Consider the following 22329-nt stretch of genomic DNA (forward strand, 5'->3'; position numbering starts at 1 on the left):
ACAAAGAAAGCAACTTTATTTTACGGGCTTAATTGATTGCATGATACGTTATCATTATTTTATTACTGTACAGCGTCACTCTTGCACATTATTTTTTATTAAATAATTAAAAAACAGAACAGTTAAAAGAGGGAAAGTATCTCACTAACCCTTAGTCTCACCTAAATATTATTTTCAAAACAGCAATAAAATATAATTTTATCCAACGAAATAATTTGCACTAAATTGTTCATTAGGAATGATACATAAATGGCTTATTACATGTTCTATAGTAGGAATCAGCAATTGTTTTGGATTAAGAGCAGTGCATATTTAACACTATAAATATTTGTATGTTCAATAATAGCCCAAATTCATCTTCCATTTAGCAAAATCATTGAGCTGATTTTGCACAAGTATTGTATTAAATAAACAGGATAAATAACAAACAATAATAAACATTATTGTTCTGATCTATTTTTTCTATCAACCATTCAAATAAGAAAAAAATACAACTTATCATTATAAAAATATACATTTTCGTAAATGGCCAGACACAGAGGCGGACTGAATGAAATCGGTTGGCGGAGCAACTATGTCTCCCCCCCCCCCAGCCCCACACATTCGGCCAGCTGTAATCTAGGAATAATGCCAATTTTTAGGAAAAATTACGCAGTAATGAATATGACTCTTATATGTGATATGTAAAAATGCTATTTCATGTGTGTGTGTACTGAATTTCTTTACAGTAATTAAAACCAATAATCAATTCGGTATTATTTATTTATTGTTTTTTACTAAATTTATCTTCAAATTATACACGCAGAAGTTTATATAAATATAAAATAACAGTTCTAAAGAAACTAAACTTTAATATTACATAATATATTTAACCCTTTCTGACCTGAATTTTTTTTACAAGTGAAAAAAATTTTTCTTTCTATTTATTTTGTCTTTAGGTCTAAAAAAGCAAGGATATCGAGTATTTTTCTGAAAAATACATTTTCATTTTTCAGAAAATGAAAAGGTATTTTTTTTTCAATGATTCATGGAAATTTCATTTTCAATGAATCATTGAAAATGAAATGATTCATTTTCAATGAATCATTTCAGAATTGGAATCATTTGTCACGTAATATGGGCTATGAAGGCCAAGAAAGTTAGTATTCCAATTGGAATCACTAGGGCAGAAAGGGTTAACAACCAAAACCAAAACCAAAACAAAAACAAAAACAAAAAAAAATGTTTTGGTTGTTAAATGAATCGTAAGTAATGTTGATATGAATTGAGACTTACTTCAGCATTTTTGCCTTGATAAATTAATACAGGATCAGTGCATGGTGATTATTGCTACTATTCGGAATACTTAGTTCACTTATAATAGAAATACTGTAACAGAAAAAAAAACGAAAGATATGCTTTGCCGCATAACACCAACTTCACAGTGAACATACATTTACAGGGGTTTGTATATTTTGTTCGTAAAATGTATTCAAAATTATATACACATTGCTTTTGTATACTATTCATGTTGTAAAAAATTTAATATACATTGTGCAGTCTCGATAAAGATTGCACAAAGGTCATCAAAGAAAACATATTATAAAATACTATAAAAGGCCATCAAATAAATTATAATTGTTATAATACTATAAAAGGTTAAAAGAAATTATGATTGTTGTGTAAAATTTTACGAAAATAGTTCTGCAACTGAAGGTGGAAAAAAAAACAACAACTTAACTTGTCATTATCGTTTGACATTTGATTTAAGAATGTTCTGGATTTTTTTTACAACATTTGTTTATTGCAAGTAATTAATCTAAAAACTTAGTGATACCGAAAGTTGCAGAGTAATTAATAGTTCTACAGCTATTAATGATTTTTGTGACAAAAATTTAACCTAACAACGAACATTATACCAACAGACTAAATTACACTTTTAGCACTTTTCAATTTCCTGTTTCTTATCGTGGTATTTCACCAATAGGTCAAAGTGAGAAACACTGAGAAATAGCTCATATAAATAGAGCTAAACGAAAAGAGAGAGAGAGAGAGAGAGAGATGAATAAAAATAAGAGATTAAACAGACATATTTTTGCTTTCCGCATATTCTGAGTGCTAACTTTAAAAGGACAAAATCTACCCATTCAGTTTTCTTTGTAGCATGTCGGTGTGTGCCGAAAATGGGCCGTTTGCCTTCCGAATGACGTCAACAGTGCAGAAGTCTCCGATTGGACTGCGGCAATGACGTTTCCCAACATGTTACCGGAGTAACTTATTCATAAGCCAGAGCCCACACTGAAACACGTATGTTTATGAACATTCTATGCCGCGCATTCGCGTTGTCGGCATCAGTAGCTGGCTCTCGACCCGCCCCGAGGTGCCATACGACTGCCGCCAACTCGGGGGCGCGTCTTTTTGCCTTCCATGAAGTAAATGGCCCCCCAAAACCACAACATTAATGTTTTCCTTCAAAATGGAACATCCTTTGCCACCTCGGATACTGTTTTCGTGTGGACGTAGGTGTTTGTGTTAGAGATTTTCGGCGCACAACACAAGAGAGTAATGGCGCAAACGACCTTCTCGGCGGTTGGCGGCCACCAGCACTCACTGCGACATCTGTAGCTCAGAGCTGCTAGCTCCCACCGAGTCTGCTGGACCACGGATAACATAGCCAATACTGGAGCTTGCGTATCCTCTACTTTATTGCTAGGCCTAACCAACATACTCGTAAGCCTAACCGAGGTTCGCCAGTGGCGGATTATAGTGTGGTATTGGTCTTCCATTGCAGTATAATGTCGGAGAAAAAAGGCCCCACCGGGGGGCCCGTGGCCTCTATACCTCCCTCCGTGCCTGATCTAAGTCATCTTACGGAGGAGGAAAGAAAGATAATAGAATCTGTGATGGCTCGACAAAAAGAAGAAGAGGACAGAGAGATGGAAATACTAAGGTAAGAAATATTTCTATTCATTATTAGTATTACCATATTTTAAGTACTTGTGCATTAAAAGGAACCGTAAACTTGAGTGTGTTATGTTCTGTTTGTGAAAAGGTCGTTTGACAGAAGCGAGTGACTGTAAACACCGCCTAATTCACATACAGTATTGGCTTTAATTTATGTGACACATTAGGAATTAATATACGCATTCTCTTTGTTTATTGGACCTTGCGTCTATGACAGCGATAAACATAATATACGCGAAGTATATTCAGTTCCTTAGTTCGCATTTCCTAGTGTAGTAGGGAGTCACAAGAGAAGATGACACATTTGGATTAATATCTTGTACTAGTTTGATAAGAAGCAGAGGAAAGAATGAATAAAAAAACGTAAATTATTATAGTGAGTTAAGGTAGAGATTTTCTTTCATAATAAAGCATATTCCAATGCTAATAATTATTGTAATTAATGATATTGATAATTGATATCATGATTAATGATAACAACACTATCATGATACTGTTATTGTTGTTGCTACGTAAAACTGTTACTAATCACAAACCAGTTAACAATCACAAAACACTAGTATGACTAATTTGAATGTCTTACATGTCAAATGATACCGAGTTACAACGGTAGGGGGCAGCACAGTAAAATTGTTTTAGACAGGATGTCAGTAAGTTTCACTCTCTTGCACACATATACACACAGTTCTATATTACTTATAAATAATTTATCTAGTTAATTAATTTTCATTGTATTCACACTAGGTATTCGTTAATATTTATATGTCCGTTTATTGAATTGATCTCTGTATGAATATCCTCATTGAATTTTGAGTGTTTTTTAAATAACAAATCAACTCGTAGACAAAAAGGAAGCACTGTAATTTATAGTTATGTAATTGAAAGAGAAATAAAGACACTATTCTTTTGCTAATTATGCAGAGAAGTGGAAAGAATGACATCAAATTGAATATCATAAGTAATATGAACGTGTAAGATTAAACAAATAGGAAAGCAATAAAGGTGTGTGTGTGTATGTGTAGAGTTGTAAACAGGATGAGGTTTGATTTCTGTTGTTAAGCAGAACTTTATTGTTTATGAACGTCATAAGAAAGAAAACGATGAGAAAGAGGAAAGGAAGAAAATTACCGTAAAGATTAGACCTAGCTCCGACTCCCCCACTTCTTGCTTTACTGTTCCCTTTAACTACGAAGCCGTAAGTCACAGGCCAGGAATGGGGGGGAGGGAATCTTCCTCTCCCCGCAGCACTAGACATATTTGTTGCGTGATACCGTGCACGTGCGCAGGGAAGTACCTGGAGGACTCTTAGTTTGGGGGGAAAACAACAAACCCGACAGCCGGTAGTCGCCATATTGAGTTTGTTCATTTTACGATGACTCTTCGAGTTCAAGTGATTGCGATTCGTTGTCCAAATGATCGGAACACCGGCCTACGTTTAGCGAGATGTTTTGCATCCGGTTTGTAGCTGTCAAAGGGGAAGGAGGGGGAGGAAGAAAAGTGGGTAAACACGTAACCGGAATAACGAAATGCGTAGCGTCGTTCGTCGGTTGCTCATGCCAGTGAAGAAAATGGCGTCATGAAAGAACGAACCATTCGCGAAAGCGGGGAAGCTCTGACGTGATGTTGCACATTGCAAAATACGGGGTTGCGTTGCATATTTTCTGATGCAACTTTTCACGGAAGTCGATCTACGGAAGCATAGAAAACTGGTTCACATTTTAAGGGAATCCTCACATATCACTGCTATAAAATATGCTTCGCCTTCTCGTCTTCGAACATTCTTTCGTCTTGTCGCACCATCAGATGCTACTGCAGCATACGAAATCTAAATATATACACATCACTGATGGATTGGAATTTTTGTTTTTCCCTGAAGTTTTAACTTTCTTCGTATTTCTGTTTTTAAAGCTACGTTAACCAACAATATTTTCAACTTATTCTTTCAACTCTGCCTATCCTAAGAACACTTTATTGTCTTAATTTTAAGCACAAATTCTATTGCAACCAACCAAATGGATGAAATTAGGTTACACATACATGAGTGCTTTTAAAACTAAAATATAAAGTTTCTTCAAAGTCATCTTAATAAATTTATTTCTACAGTGTAAAAGCTATGATTGCTGTGTCTCTATATTTAGTGAGATTATGTAAAGAATTCGGATTAGTGTTCATTTATTTCTGAAGTAGTGCAAGCGAACCGATATTGAAACACTTTTCGTCACAAAGGAGTAATATCTTTCTAGTAACAAAAGGAAGCATATTCCTGTGTATGACTATCATACACAGATGGCATTGTATCCTAAAAGTAGAGTAGATTTAGTAGATAATGTTAAATATTCTCTACAAACTTACAGTACACATGATAAGCTGAAACTATAATCAATTTAATTGTAATCAGGCTATTTGCACACTGATAACAATTGAGGAATAATTAAAACGATTGTACAATAATAATTCTAAACTTATAATTATGTATTTATAATTGTAAAATGATAACAACTGAATAATAATCAGAATAATTGTACATTTTGTTCGTTCACCCACTGTACTATTAGTTTATGTCACGAATGACATTTACATAAAAATGACATCACAGTTTTCGAGGTTTCTACATTTTTTCCATATAGAGTTGTGCATCTCCCCCCCCCCAAATCATAATGGTATCACAACTTTAAAAAAATAATAAAAATTCATTCTTCTTGTATTAAAATTTCTTTATGTATAAATGTCATGATCTTACTCACCTTTAAACTTCTAATAATTATAGAACTAATGAAGTAAAAATATTAATAATTCAAGGTGTTTAAAACAAATGTGCCGTTTTTTTATTCGCAAATATAGATAATGTTTGTTGGGCTTTCATTACTCCTACTCTTCTCCATCTACTTAAGGATTATTTTTTAAAACGAATTGCCTTCTAAAGTTAGTTAAGGATATTTTGATTCTCTAAGAACTATTTACGGGCATGTTATGTATGGAAATTATTCAAAATCTCTGACAACTCATACGATATTTACGCCATAACGGGATAGTTTCAACTTCATGGGAGTTAAACTTTAATTTGGATTATTAATAAGTTTCAAATATTTAAACGCGTAATCTTTAGCTAGAGTTTGAAAATGATAATTAACCATCTAGTACCAGCTGAATTAAAAGTAAGTTTTACAGAAGTTGGATACCAAGTTTATCCTGAAATTATATTCAATTAATTGCCTGTTGATGTGGCGATGACCAAAGAAGTAAAAAATCAACTCACAATTTGGTGCAGTAATGCTAAATGGAAGATAAAAAAACAACGTGTTCCATATTAATCCAATTCTCTTGCTTTTCCAATAATCAAACATTATCAATAGTGTGAAAGTGTTTACAAGAATAACAACACATATTCGATCAATTGTGTAATAATATTGATTTAGAAATTGCATCACGTCATCTTCATTAATAGTTATAATAATTGCAATAAGAGAGAGAGAGAGAGAGAGAGAGAGAGAGAGAGAGAGAGAAATAATACTCATAAAAGCAAGAACGATAATTTTATTGTGTGCATTTATTTTACATGATATGTATGATGCATGTATAAATATTCAAATATGACTACGTGTATAATAAAATTCCTTTTCATATAATATTTCCTGTGAGCCAACTGGATATTGGTGATTAGTATTTAAGATGATGGATATCTCAGAGTTCTGTTTTACATTTCTTGTTATTTATTTTATTAATAATAAAAGCAGGTTAAATATTAATGGTAAAATATGTTGTTTCGCTAATGGAGTTAGATGATTTAGTCAACTCTTTGGATGGTTGGAATCTTCTTCTAGATGCATTTTGTATAAACAGCATTTAGATGGATACAAAGGGAATGTAACAGGCTTTGAAAAAATGCTTCTGATTATAAAGATTTCCATACAAAAATGCTTAATAAAGTCATGCAGAGAAGACTGTTAGTTTAATTAAAAGAAGCTTTAATTATAAGTGGAAAGAAGATATACTCTTATGTAGTTTGTGAGTAGTCTAATAATAAACAGAGAATATCGCTTAGATTGTAATGGATGCTCACAGAATAGAAGATATCCATTGTGTATTGAGAATCTACTGTTCAAAACTTTGCAGATGGCATGAATCTCTTGCTCTGAGTTTTTCCTTACAATATTACGGTGAATAATAATAATTTTTTGTAATAATAATACTTTATTTTTGTCTCTGATTACTTGCATACATATGATATAGAATTTAAGCAATGATATTACATTTTATATCATATGATTCAAGAGCAATTTCTAATTATCATTTGCATAATGTGCAATGCTATTACAGGATAATAATAATAATAATAATAATAATAATAATAATAATAATAATAATAATAATAATAATAAACAGAGACGGTCGACTATGTGAAACTCACCATCAACAATGGATAATAGAAACAGAGAATTTAGATGTTTTTAAGGAAGACTAATTAAATAAAAGAGATAAGTTATGAGAGGAAAGTAAGCTACAATTAATTAACTTACAGTTAATTATATGTAATTAGTTACAGTTACACGTGATTAGTAATTTTGAGCTGCTGTAAGGTTTTGGGCATGTAAGATACGAATTAAGTTAAGTTATAATGAGAGAAAAAGAGAGGGAGGAGTTATGCGTAAAGATGCACCAGCCAAACGTTGTGTGTGTTACGTGTTAAGGCCGATTTTGTGTGACTTGTATCGTTTGTTTCATCTGCCCATGTCCGCGCGGTTAGCCTAGTGGCCATGCGCTTCGCAACCATATGCCTTGGGAAGGAGTGTCCTAGGTTCGATTCCCGTCGACAACATGAGGAGCTGAAGGATCTTCCTCAGCCATAGCCAAGTTAGCCGGTCTTGGGTGTGGACAGCAGGGTTTTTCCCCCCCAAGTTTATCTGGGTTTTTTCATCCCGCAAGCAGGCACACCGTCCTCGTGAACACACACGGATACAGTCAGGAATACTTCAGACAATCCTCCAGCCATAGGTCTGAATTGTCAGCTATGTCGGTCCCGAGCCCGGTTAAAAATAGGTGGGATTGAAGTAGTGTCGTACCTCCCCGTAAAAGGGGCTCACCGCCGTTGAATCACCATACGAAATGAAATGAATGGATGAATCTGATCATAATGGGCGATTTGTCAGTAATATTGTTCCTTTGCTGACAGTTGTGTTTGTAAAATTTATTATCCCCCAGCTGCTCTGGTTTTTATCGCGCAAACATAAATCTTTTCTGAAACATATTTTCTGATGATAATGCTGCATATATTTCGTTGGATAGAAACTAATAACAATGAAGTAATTTTTGTGTTTTATCCCATTCCTACTCGAGATGGGTCGTTGTTTAGGTACATTTAAAATAATGATTAAACATGCTATATTAGATTCCTTTTGCACACTTTTTTTATGATTGTCGCCTATAATTTCAGTATCTGCTATTACTGTTTCTGTTTTTTTATGTTTGACTTACCCAATCAATTTCTTACATGTTGAGGTCTGTAGGGGACGTGATGAAAATAATGCTACATATATACATATTTATTAATATCATATTTATATATATATATATATATATCATATTATAGTTAAATATCATATTATAATGTAGCATTATTTTATATATTTTATATATGTATATATATATATATATATATATATATATATATCATATTATAGTTAAATATTATATTATAATGTAGCATTATTTTCATCACGTCCCCTAGACCTCAACATGTAAGCAATTGATTGGGTAAGTCAATTTATGCGAATACATTACATTAGTCAATTACATTTATGCGAGTGAATCGAACTGGAATTAGATAAGTGGAAGTCCCTTCTCTGGAAAACAAACTGTATTTTATTATTTATTTATTTATTTGTGACATCTTAGAGAAAGAAAACAGTCATCTGCCTAACACATACTGAGGTGAGAGTGAAAAACATTGTTCCCTTCTTTCTAATACTGAAAATTCAAAAATCTCCTAATGAAATGCTTTGATATCTTTGTTACGTGATACTTCCCCGTCACGAAATATCATATTTTGTGTTTCTAAAGAGTACCAATGTCAGGACGACCTAAATAAATAATCTCAAATATTCTTCCACTCTATGAATAAGAATATAAACATGAATTAACAGCTGGATCACATAAGGATAGTGACAGATCTGCTTCCTTTTTTTTATAGGTTTTGAGTTAAGCGAAGAAATTATGGATGCCGGTTCATTTGAACAGTTCTAAGAAACTGCCTCTGCACTATTCCATATCCACGATAATACCCAGATCTTCAAACAGGATGAAATCTTTTCACGGATTAACACAAGCGTTCAACTTCTGGCATAAATACCTCACACCTACAGAATAACAGCCTCAGAAAAGTTGCTTTCTCCCGAGGTTAATTCTTGAACAACCACGTTACTTCGTAATTCTAATATTCTAATGCATCCTATACACTTGGTTCTCTACAAATACTAGATTTCGGACATTTGGGATAGTTCGCCAAAAATTATCCAAAAATACCTGTTCAAAAGAGGAAGGTCAATTAACTGTCAATTCTCTCTCTCTCTCTCTCTCTCTCTCTCTCTCTCTCTCTCTCTCTCTCTCTCTCTCTCTTATTCACTCACTCAACTTTCTTTCACACAGAAGGCCTCTGTATGCTTTATACATTTTCTATAGGTACTTAGAGTCACTCGCTCAAAACAGTATTTGGTCAACTTACTTTTTCTTTATGAAAGTCTTCCTCCTCTGTTCTCCAAAGATAAAAAGATCAATCTGTTTTTTTTTCTTTCTAACCTTTCGGCTTTAAATTTCAATCAATACTGCATATTTACTTCTGTATTTCAATTCTTTGGTCATAGCATTCAGGTGCTAATGCCTGTCGACATATATTTGTCTGCAGGAGACAAAATTTTACTCTAAAAAATAAGAAGAGAAAATCTAATGAGAAAACTTTAAAATTCGAGTTAGAAAGTGTTCTTTGGTCACTTGAAAATAAGAATTTTTATAAAGGCTTAAATAAGAAAATAGAAACATAATAATAGATAGATAGGGGCGAAGGTGCAAAAGATAGATAGATAGAGAGAGAGAGAGAGAGAGAGATAACAGACATCTGCCAAAATATGTCCATATTTCAAAAACGTGCACTGTGATTTATATGCAAGATATTTTTATCAAATACAGTCTGTATTATTTGCAATGTCACACACACGCACGCGCGCGCGCGCGCGCGCACACACACACACACACACACACATATACGGGTTTCCCTTACAAATGCCGATTTTTAAGGTAGTGTATATCATTGTTCTAAATATAGTAAGTGAAAACAAGCATTGATATAAATAGTCCACTTTTATTGCGAGGTAAGCTGTGAGCACACAGCATACGTGACCAATATCGTGTGGGCTAGCTCCATGTTTTAAATATTGATTTGTTCCAGTTTAAGAAAGATTTGGTGGGTATAAAAGGACAACATGCTCATGGTGGAGCACGGGAACCGTACACGTAAAGGTAGCGTTACTGCTGAACATCGGTGTAAAGCAGCGAAGTCACCACTTCCTGGTCAGTGAAACTTTTAAATCTTTTGGATAGACATCCAACCTTTGTTATTAATCTGCATAGAAAAACATATAAATATTTCTGATAACAGCATTACACTCAGTTTATAGTGTGTGAAATTGTGAGCGATGTATATTTAATTATTCTTTTCAGTAACGAATGTTATTTCAGGTATAAATTTAACATCGTTTCTTTCGCTGATAAAAAGGCCCAGTTAATATACAGTATATATATTATATTAGCTGAACAATATATCGTTACATACAATCTGTTGTAACAATAACTGATATAATCGATTGTTAAAACAGATGAACTGAGGTATGAAGACATTTGAGTGGACAAATCAGAACATAATCTCTCGCTATTATAATTAGTTAGTGGACTCCATCTCCTTCACCAACCCATCCACCTTCTCTTGTTTTTCAGAATATATGATTTAATTCCCGATTCAACAGTTTATTATCGCTACTACTATAAACGGGCTTCATTAATGCTATTACTATAATAATTTCGGATGACGTGTTTTTTATTTTATTTTATTTTATTTTCATCAATACCGACTTTGTCATCCTCGTGGTTTAATGATTTAATGACGTCTTATATCCAACACTGACCAACAGTTTATTCACGATTAAATTTCTTACTGCTAACAATAAGCAGGAGGAGGACGATTCCATGTATTTGGTTAAGTGAAAATTCAAGTCTCAATGCTCGTCAGTTAGCAGCGGAAAAGATGATGAAAGGTTAGGTTTTATATTGAGACTTATCCATATTTCATCGTCATCATCATCACGAACCATGGGCTCACTGCCCGTTGGTGTCCGATGCCTTCTTTACTATCTTCTTCCACCTTTCTTTGTCCAGTGCACAGTGTCGCAGTTTCTGTACATTCATTCTACACCAGTCCTTTATGTCGTCTATCCATTCTCTGTATGGTCTACCTCTTCTGTTTACACCATCCATAATACCAAACACGATTGTCTTTACTTTGCACAGTGCACTTCCAAATCCATATTTTGAAGTATTATTAATTATAGTGATATACAGTAGACCAATCACTTCAATTAATTTTTCCTTTTCTTGTATGGTAACTAATATTCCGATGTTGGGAACCTTTGCCTAATGTGGCATCATTTATCCTGCTTACACCATGATGGCAGTATTACCTTTTCTGTGTCTCATATGATTAACTACTGTGTATTTTGTCATGATGCAAATGAAGGCGATGTTACTGATGTAGAAAATGATTCGAGTCTCAAATCATTTTCTTAAGGGGGAAAAGTTTTGTTTTTAATCTCCGAAATACATCGTTTAACAAATTTCACAAATCATCAATGAATACTTCTCAGCGATTCGAAGACGAAGTGACACGTGTCTTTCGCTTGGGAATAAATCGTTTCAAGTGCTGAGGAAACTTCAGATGGATTGTTTTTTTAATTTCAGGAAATTGTCTGGTTTTTGTCCCCAGGAAAATACACCCAAGTGACAGAAGCCGTGACGTGAGTTCACTTTTAATCACCTGCTGGGAAGAAAATTTTCTATGCCTTTTTTTCAGACTGTTCCAGAGTTATTCGATCTTTGATACAGGCAATTAGGACTTTTCCCTTCGGAAACTCGCTTTTTTTTAACTCGGAAAAATCGACCGTAGAGCTCCCACTATTTTGGACTATAATATAATAGAGGTTTAGGAATACGCGATAGTGTAAAATGTGTACGATGCTCTCTCTCCTCTCTCTCTCTCTCTCTCCCCGGAAGTCTTTAAAATCATTCGTAGCCATGAACTCAGCTATGGGTGACAACTAAATGTGGAGACTGGTTTATCGATTTCAAAAAGTTCGGACTAAAGAGGTCTGCCTACTCCCTTCTCAAATAAGAAGGAATTAGAAGATTTATTTAAGTATTCTATAAAAATTATAACAATAGTAATAATAAAATTATCACAAAATATGAATATTCAAAATTCCTTGGTGATCATTCAGAATTTCATCGGGTATTTAAATCAAAATAATCACCAAGCTTAAGTTTGAATAGATTCAGACTATTAGTCCAATCCTTTAAGGGTAAAGTATTTAATGTCACCCCACCAACAATGTTAGATTTCCTTCTTCACTTATTTCGTGCTCAAATTTAAAGTATGTCCCCTTGTTTATTGTCCGAAGCGCATAAGAAGACAATTAATGTAATAAACTCTTTGTATATTGTATATCAGTCATCCTATGCGAGATTTCATCCTGATCATTGGATACCGGAAGTGCCTTAATAAAGTATAATGTCTAACTAGAGCGGAATTTTCGGATTATTTAATCCTTACTCATCCATGACATGACACTAATTGTGCAATAAGCTTCGGGTGAAGTTAGCATACAAAACGAAATTAGTCCGCGCGCGCGCACACACACACACACACACACATGCCGACACGGTCGGCCGAGTGGGTAGCATATCCGCTCTCCATCCAAGATTCTGTGAGTTCGAATCCCCACCCCCCACAAGGGCATGGAAGTTTGTGATTGTCCTACTAATCCTTTACCAAATGTACTACTGTAAACCTATGTTCTGCGCAGTATGATGTGTGATGTCTTTCCACCATGAAAAACCAAATCAAAACATACACACACATTCAAACTTACATAAGGAATGCCGCACAATCTAGAAATTCTTTTCACGAAGCTTGGAGAGCTATCCTGGCTTTTATAATATTTGAACCCGAGAATTTTTTAATGTAATTCTCAGTCATCAGCAGCCTAGTAGTTGGATAACAAATACACTAAACACTCGTCCAACGAGACCAAATCACCAAAATAATTTGATATTAATCACGATTGTATAAAGCATGCATATATAAACAACATTTATATACTCGTATACCTTTTTGTTCAGTGTATTTTAATATTTGCTTTTCACTCATTTGAACTGTCTCTCAAACTTTTCAAAGTCCCTTGCATTGCCGAATTTTACGGTTGTGACACTTTCCAATTCCAGTACTTTCACAAAGCAATCATTTTTCCTTTTCGTTTTTGAAAGAAACGAGTTCCAATCCAGTGTAGTATGTGAGGAACCTTTATAACGACTTTACAGCTGAAGGTGAGGTAGCCGGTCTCAGATGGTCATAGCAGTTTTTTATCATATAAAACAGGCCTTCCGGCTATAGAACAGACACAACACAAATTAACATATATAATACACTGTTCTCATAGTCTTAATTGTTTTGATGCGATCTAAACAGACGGAGCCAAACTCCTCCATTATAAAATTTAAGGGGACTACATCCCATGAACCTATACCTCTAGATACGCTACTTTCCATATTTACTTTTAATCCTTATTATTTTAAAAAATAAATAAACTTAACTTTATAAAATACATACATACATTCCTCTACTTTTCCCCTAACAAAATCCAACCGAAGTTAATTGAATTTACAGAAAGTTTCATCACTACATGTATTAAAAATTAATAAAGTGCAGGACTTGCTAATAAAAAAGTAGGAACAGTGAATAGTATTTCTTGTTACCACCGTTACATTCAATAATATTTGAATGTATGCATTATAAAATAAATATACTAGCGATCATAAAAGTGATGCTGTTCTTAGTGAAGTTAGTTCCTGTACAACAATCGATTTATTCTGCTAACGTCATATAGGAAACACTTCCTCCTAGACGAAGCAGGAGACAAGATTTTGACTGCCTGTATTTGTGTCAAGCTTAAGCTGATATTTTTGCCGCAGTTATATTTTTTTTTCATTATCTTCATGCTCATATATTTATTTTTCATTATTTATATTTTTTCTCTGTTTTACGTGCTCAGTAAAATTTTTCATGAGATGGTGATTGATCATTCCTATGGCTGATAGCTGCTAATCGATTGAATGATGACACTTACGCTTTTATTTTTTCCACAGTCGAAATACGTAGAACAAAATCTATTATATACCATTTTTATTCATTATGCTTGGCAGAATTATTTATTGTAGAGTTGTCAGCTGTTATCACGATTTTTTTAAATAATGTAAAATAATTTCTTCCTTATGATTTCTGTTTTCACCGTGTTCCAATTTGGTTTATATTCTTTAACAGGCTGAAGAAGATAATAAAGGAATTTCATTGGTTGGTATGAAATCCCCTAACCAGCTTATTTGAAGAGAAACTTCGAAATTTTTCAAGTACTGAAGTGGCTTGAAATGTTTCATGTTTGGTCCCTAGTGGTTGCAATTATAAGTCTTCAACCATTCGTGGGTCGGTTTCACATAAATAAAACTGAAGGTTGTAGGCCTCGAAAGAACGTAGAGCTGTCTCAAAGTATGAAGATAGATGGAATGAAAGACAAAGAAGAGAAGTTGGTTCGAAATGCTTGAAGCTAGATTACAAACGAATGCTAACCAGAGGCTTAAAATAAAACTAATGGAAAAGGAATAACGAAAAAACAAAATATCTTGAATAAAGTCAGATTGCCTTCTTATAGCTAGCAGAATGACTCTAAATGCGAAAAGAGTATTCTATATTTGGTTCGAATTTGGAAAATTTGGGATTGATTTTCTTATTAGTATCTGTCTAGGAGAGAAACGACCATCAAGTAGAAAGGGACACCAAGTTTTTTTTTTGGGGGGGGGGGGGTTGAGGAAAACATAGACATAATGCTAGGAAAGGTTGGAGATAAAATCAAAAATCTGGAGATTCATCTCAATTTCCTTCACAGTATTATGAAAGTTAAGAAGAAAACGAGATATTTCTTTTGCAAAACTCTGTTTCGATTGTATTGAAATCTGACGAATTTGTTCTCCTCCATTGAAGAATCGTTATGAATTTTTTTTTTATATTATAATGTTTGAATACTATAAAATTTGTCAGATGAAGAAGAACAATGGAATGTACTATTGTGAGCAAAAAATGATTTCGAGGATGTCATCGTTTACTGAAAGAAGGTTATTTATATATATAGGAAAAAGAATCTAATCTTAGGACACTCTAAAATTCGAGCAAAATTCTGAAAGCTGTCAGGCAACATGCAATTGCTTGGGCCTCAACAATTTGTGTGGTTATATTTGGATTACAAAATGCTTTGCATACTCCAGTATTTCCCTTATGTTCTGTAAAAATTCTCTTTCTCCTGTATGTTATGCGACTCCCTCTAAACGCATAATCATCCTTTATTTGAGAAGTTAAGTTATCAACCTTATTAATCAAAAAAAGATAGGTGTCTGACCACACCAATGCAACACGCCTGGGTCAATGTGAAGATTGCTCCGAAAATTTTGCTGCCCTCTTCAAACTCCGCGAAAAAAAAACAGACATATGGTCATGCAAGGTGCAATACAATATAAAAAGGGGGGAAAGGACTTGTATACAAGTGCTTCGTTGTATACAGGAAATCGCCGTCATTAAGGATCGATAAGGTCAGTATGATACTGATCATTATTGTGACACTAAATAATCCACTGTGTCCTAAGCGATATGTCGCTCAGCACAGCTTTGTCTACTTGTATAAATGTGATTCTTAGGGCCTCTTTCAAGTGTTCAATTGTCTAGTATATTTTCTTGAATACAAATCCATAATAGTTTCTCACAGTATATATTTTGAAAAACTGGAGGTCATTAACCTTTACAAGTACATCAGTCATCAACGTAATTAACTTAGCTGCCTGGTGTACCCATATACATTGATTACCCATATCCAACAAACATTAAATTGGATTATCAAAAAAAAAAATGATGCGTCAAAAAAGCAGCGCGGTCATTTAAGGCATAGATGGTATATCAGAAAGATATTTTAAGTGACATTTAATTAGGATCCAATACAAATCATTTGCTTTGTCTTATATTAACGTATTTTCTTTTTAATAACTCGTTTTTTATAGTTCATAATTACTTTTAGTATCTTCAAATTATGTTTAAACATCAATTCTGTTGATAATTAAAAAACGAATTTCAATTTAAAGATATCAGCTGTGGCTTTTATATGAACTATTAATTAATAATTATTACTAACAACAAACGTCTGTAGGAGTGATCATCTAGTGCACTGTTTACGCCTTCGAAGCCCAATTATGACAAATATCTTAGTTTTACTTTACATACTAAAAATTTCAATTTCGGCTTATTTAAATAAACGGTTTTATTTGGTGAGATTCATTCGATCATTTTTATGTACTTTTCGTAAAACGAGTTTGAACTATTTTATTAATTTCGTTTCCATATATTAGATTACTTACGAACGGGTCTAATGGATTTTTATTGACATATGGTACTGGAAATATTTATTAAAAATTGAAGGTCGTCTCGATTTCTGTAAAAACTGAACTAATTTTAGTGACAAACTTAAGCAAAACCATTCGAAATAAACCGAATTATAAGTTACAAATGGCAATATATAAACAGTATACAAAAAAGTCAAAAAATGGCTTTACATTTGTATTAAATTATGTCATTGTTTATTGATATGATTTCAAGAGACTCAAAAATGTTGCATTTTTTATTTATATGCAATATCAACTTTCTACGAATTTTCTTATATTATGAGATTTAAAATATAAGCGAAAAACAATGTAGTTGACAGATGTGAAATAATTTATTGATTTTCACGTGACGTATAACATGGGAGTATCGTATGTTCAGTAGCTTACCTTGAAGCGAATCAGCTTTTCACAATCCAGGTATTTTTCGATAATTTTATTCAATTAGTGTTACTTTCATGTTTATGTAATTTCAGTATTTACATCCATACTGCTGTTTATTCCATTTATTTATCTTTTTGGGTTTTACACGTTTGAAATTATAATAAAAACCGCATAAGTGCTAGAAGTGTAACGTGAATCTAGCTCATGAAAGATTGTACTTCCTTAGCATCATAAGTGGACTAAGGGATAGATAATCCAGTAATATATATATATATATATATATATATATATATATATATATATATTACTGGATATATATATATATATATATATATATATATATATACGCTGCTTGGAAAGAAGTCAACGCACATCTCCCATGGGCAAGGTACATCGTGCAATGCAACGAGTCACGTGTTTGTACCTGGTATAAATTGAAAGAATATGATGTTCCCGAGTCATTACAACTGTGCAGGGGTGAAATGGCTGCGAGAAGTGACGGAGTTTGAAAGAGAAGTTGCAGTGAGTAGAATCGATAGACCATGTTGTAGGCCTATCTGTTCCGCAAACTGTTGAGAAACTGAGCCATTTCAGTTCAACAATCAGTGATACCATACCGAGATGGAAGCGCAGGAAGTCAACTGCAAGCGCTACCCGCAGTGGACGACCCACCACACTCACCGAACGTGACCGTAAGGTGCTACTAAGGATAAAATGCAAAAATCGTCATTTTTCAACTGACACGTTCAATGCGGAGTCCTGGGCATCGGCTGGAACACGAATCGCACCAAAACATTCAGAACCCAGGCTCACAACATGGATTTTTCCATGGTACGATCGCAATATGGAAGCCTCACATTACCCGAACCAACACGCAACGTCGTCTTCAGTGGTGCAAAGCGCGGTTACAAACTCTGGTGAATGTCTCTCACCAGAGTTTGTAACCCCAACTATGAAATTTGGAAGTGGTAGTTCAATGGTATGGTCCTGTTTTTCCTGGTTTGGCCTCGGGCTTTTGTTTGCTGTGCCACAAACACCAAAACCTGAGAGGTACCTGAACATTCTGGACAATGCATTGTGTCACAAGGCTGCTGTTATAACTGCCTGGTTTGTGGACATGAATGCCAGTACACTTGACTGGCCTCCACAGAGCCATGACATCAACCCTATTGAACATCTGTAGGATGAACTGGAGCATCGGGTGGGGGTTAAAGGACATCTGTCCTGTAACAATTCAGTACCTCATTACATGCCATTGATCTATCGTAAGCTTGTGGAAAGTAAATTACATTGGATTACCGTAGTCATCGCAGCGAAAGGAAGACTGGAGCGAAAAATGCCATGAAGTGCTAATCCACTCGGACAATCAAACTGCCCAAAGAATTCTCAGACTGATTACTTTCTTTAAAATAAATTAGTACTCGTCCACCAGGTGATGTGGTCGAATTTGAAGTACTTCCATTCGAGTACAAATTTTCATTAATTTTCCAAAGCAAGTAAAATTATTAATAAACAATTTTGCGACTTTTTTTTTTGCAATCTCTGGAATGATCTGTCGTAGCTGACTTGATCTTTTTTCAGGATATGATTTATTTTATTTTATTTATTATTTATTTATTTATTTATTGAGGAGGTGTAAGCATAGGTCGCATTGTGTTAGGCTAGGTAAGATGATGTATACAACCCTGAATGGTGGAGTATTTTTTTCTTTCCTTTTCGTTTGGTTTTTATTGAAATTACAGCCGAAACAATAAAGACTATGAGACCAGTGTATGATTACTGTTGATTACGTGTGTGTGCGCTCAAGCTCGGTTTGTCTGTTTGCTGGATTACTTTATGTTGCTGCAATAACCAGTCACCTGCTAGTCGAGTAGATTTTTTTGGATGTTTCAACCTCTCTTTTAACTCCGTTTTAGTTATCGAGAATAATAATGTATTCTGAAACACAAAATAGTGTTAACATGACCCTGAACTTTGAAAATGCGAAAGATTTTTCTAGGCTTTCTTAATGTTTAAGCAATGTAAAAATAGTTGAGCGCCTCCTTTTTTTTATCATTTTGCAAGTTTTATACAAAATTTTACATTCTCACGCAATTTAGAATCTACATTGGAATTGCTTTACAAGATCCCACCCTAACTATGGAGAAAAACGAATCCCTCTTATCTGAGAAATAAGTCTTCTTGAAATAAAATAAAAAAAAAAAACATTTTTTGATATTTATTTTCGTGTTTAGCATTTCTTTTGTTTTCTTTTTTTTTTCAAAGATCTTTATTCTAATTTTATTATAAAATAAAAGTTAAGTATATCCTGTTAAACTTTCTAAAACTGCATTTTTTTCATTTAGTTTAACGTTTCAACAAACATGTACATCTGCCAAGTAAGCTGTAGTGAAAGATATGAAAAAAAAAAAAAAAATGAAAATATCGCCATGTTAGCGTGCTATTTTGCATGCTTCTATGCTTTAGCGTTGGCACGAAAGTTCTTGCGCACGCAGTACTTTACATACGGGTATTTCCTGATGTGTTAGTAAAGAATAATTCTCAAGCATTTTTGCCAATGCATTTCGAAAGCAAAAGAGTTAATGTGTTTGAATCATATATTTTTTGAAACGTAAGGTTATCACGCTAGTATGTCTTCAAAAATAATATTTTTTTTACGTCTGTAAGCTGAGATATTGTCCATTTCATACTGTTGACTATTAAATTATATGTATTTTCTGAAATATAGAATAACGATCGTTTTGACATAACGACTGATTTTGAGACGATTCCTTTATCCAATAATATTCCATAAAAACTCACTCTTAACGGGATTGGCTGGAAAATGATAATGCACAATTCTATAAGTTGTAAATACTCAATTTTTTAATAACTAAATTAAAAATAAATCAAAGATAGTTCTGCTTACTAATCATCAAGCGATTTTGCTGAAAGTGCATGTAAAAGAAGGAAAACGTAATATAAAGTACTTATAACAATAACGATTATTTAGGCAGACAGAAAAGCAATAACAAGATACATTATTATTGTTAATAGCGTTACAAAAGTGGATGTCTTGGCTGACCGGAAATTTAATTGTGGATATAAAACTAGATCTTAATCTGTTAAGTAGACAAACAATTCGCAAAGAAGGACATTCGATACTACACAAATAAAACACAAAGGCATATTAGGATCAACTCAAAACACATAAGTAATTAAACTGCTTGTTTCTTTGTTTTGAATTTACGACCGACACAGCTAAGGCTGTAAGACCGATGTATTATGTCTATTAATTGAGTATATTCTTCTAGAGTTTGCTTGCTGTATTAGATTTATAAACAACTCAAGTTTCCGGGGAAGGAAAAACATTAACACTTCCGTATGAGGCTGGCTAACTCATATCAACACTGTATAAAAGCTTCAAGATATATTAATAATAATGCGAGTTGTTGAAACAGCATTTACTACTTGATGAATTGTTATTTTTTATTCTCTTTTTTAATTTTATTTATTGTAAAGTATTTTATAGCGACCAAATTATAATTCTTTGGCTAGTGGTAGATAGGAAGGGGGGGGGGAGTAACAGCGAAAATTTTCCGCATAATCAACAAAATTCCATTTTTTTTTTCTAAATTTATAAACATTCAAATAGATATCCTTAATTTTATCTTCAATTTTGACTGTTTTAACATAGAGCCTCAACTCTTTACCTGATGCATGATGTTGTTTTGAATACTATTAAAAGTGTATGTTTTGTGATAATTTAATATGCCATGGGCACTGGAAGAAATTATTTATTTATTATTATATATAGTATTATATATATGCCCGCAATAACATACTATATGACTAGAAAAGTCGGAAATGTGCAGACCAATACATAATCCTTCGCACACGACACCTACACAGAAACTCTAGGCAGTTTATATTTCTTTCATCCAAAGCATATAATCCTGGGCTTCTGTAAGGCCTCCGAGCTCACATATATATTACGTGTTTGATATGTTACCGTTGTCCAAATTGCAGCTGTGACACAGTCCAGTCAAGCTACCCATTATCACATGTGTTCCAAAATTGACAATAACCTTTACAGAAAGTGTTCACTAGCGCTGTTCTTTTCTCGATAATTGGATATCGTATAAAGTGGGATTGGGAAGAAGATGAGGTAATGACCGAATAGTCTTTTCTTTGAGAGAGAGAGAGAGAGAGAGAGAGACCGTGTTACAATGCAGAGGAATCAACGCAGACGCTTTAAGGGTAGAGTATAATCGTTATTATTGACTGCATGGGAGAATGCTGCTTCTTTTAGGTTACAAAATATTAAAAATCTTCCTCTTTCTCCGCTGATTACTTTTCATTTCATTTGTTTTAGCTAATTATTCGTTGATACGACAGTATAAAACTTAAAGTTCATAAATTAACTAAATAGAAATAGGGGATTTAAAGATCCAACCTTATTTCAAATAAGGTTGGATTATTTGAAATAGAGAAATTAACCCCCCCCCTCTCTCTCTCTCTCTCTCTCTCTCTCTCTCTCCATAATTTTCTGTTTACGTCAATTGTGTGTATATTATTTGTCCAGTTGGCATGTTACAGAGAGTGAAAAACCTGAATTTATTGGGAAAAATGCTGTCACTTCCGGTTGAGAGAAACCAGAAGTGGCTTGTAACTTCCTTTTATGTCGAAAATCGAAAAACCGTTATAAGTGATCATCGTTCTAGAAGAGATTCAAACTCAGGTCGTTTGTTAACCAGAGAACATCACTAGAAAACACATGCACTAACCACAGTGAAGTTTTAATACGTAAATATTTCATCCCAAGTATCTTGGAACATCCTCAGTACAGTAAATACAAACCTATTAAGGGACAGTCTTGTTTTTATAATTTGGTTGCACAAATAAGGTTGATAAGAGAGATCCGTATATTGTATATATTTCTAGTTCTCGAAACGACACTTGACAGACTATCACGTGATGGGATATCAATCTGTCCGGCTCTCTAATAGATAAAAAGAATTCTAGAATAAGTTATATAATAGGAGAGCGGATCCCCTTCGACTACGGGAGAAAACTCTTAGGAATGATTCTGAAGTGGTGGCTTAGGATGATTTGAATATATTCGTATGGACAGGCAATTGGGTTTAAACTACGTTCAGTGAAAGAGTTTGAACTCTGGAGCTCAGTAACATGGAAAAAAGATGTTTAATACCATTTGTTTGAAGTTTGGAAACT

General features: G+C 33.7%; 1 protein-coding gene across 1 annotated transcript in view; it reads left to right on the forward strand.

Moving 5' to 3' along the window:
• The first annotated feature begins 2774 nt into the window (after nt 1–2774).
• LOC150106868 (regulating synaptic membrane exocytosis protein 2-like) overlaps nt 2775–22329 on the forward strand; it is an 828152-nt gene continuing 808597 nt past the window's right edge. Inside the window, exon 1 of the mRNA XM_090393494.1 lies at nt 2775–2929. Coding sequence (XP_090249620.1) covers nt 2775–2929 — 155 coding nt within the window. The remainder of the gene's footprint in view (nt 2930–22329) is intronic.

The sequence above is a fragment of the Typopeltis vanoorti genome, chromosome 5, assembly GCF_054136105.1.
Source record: "Typopeltis vanoorti isolate ZY-2024b chromosome 5, IOZ_Tvanoo_1.0, whole genome shotgun sequence".
Classification (NCBI taxonomy): Eukaryota; Metazoa; Arthropoda; class Arachnida; order Uropygi; family Thelyphonidae; genus Typopeltis; species Typopeltis vanoorti.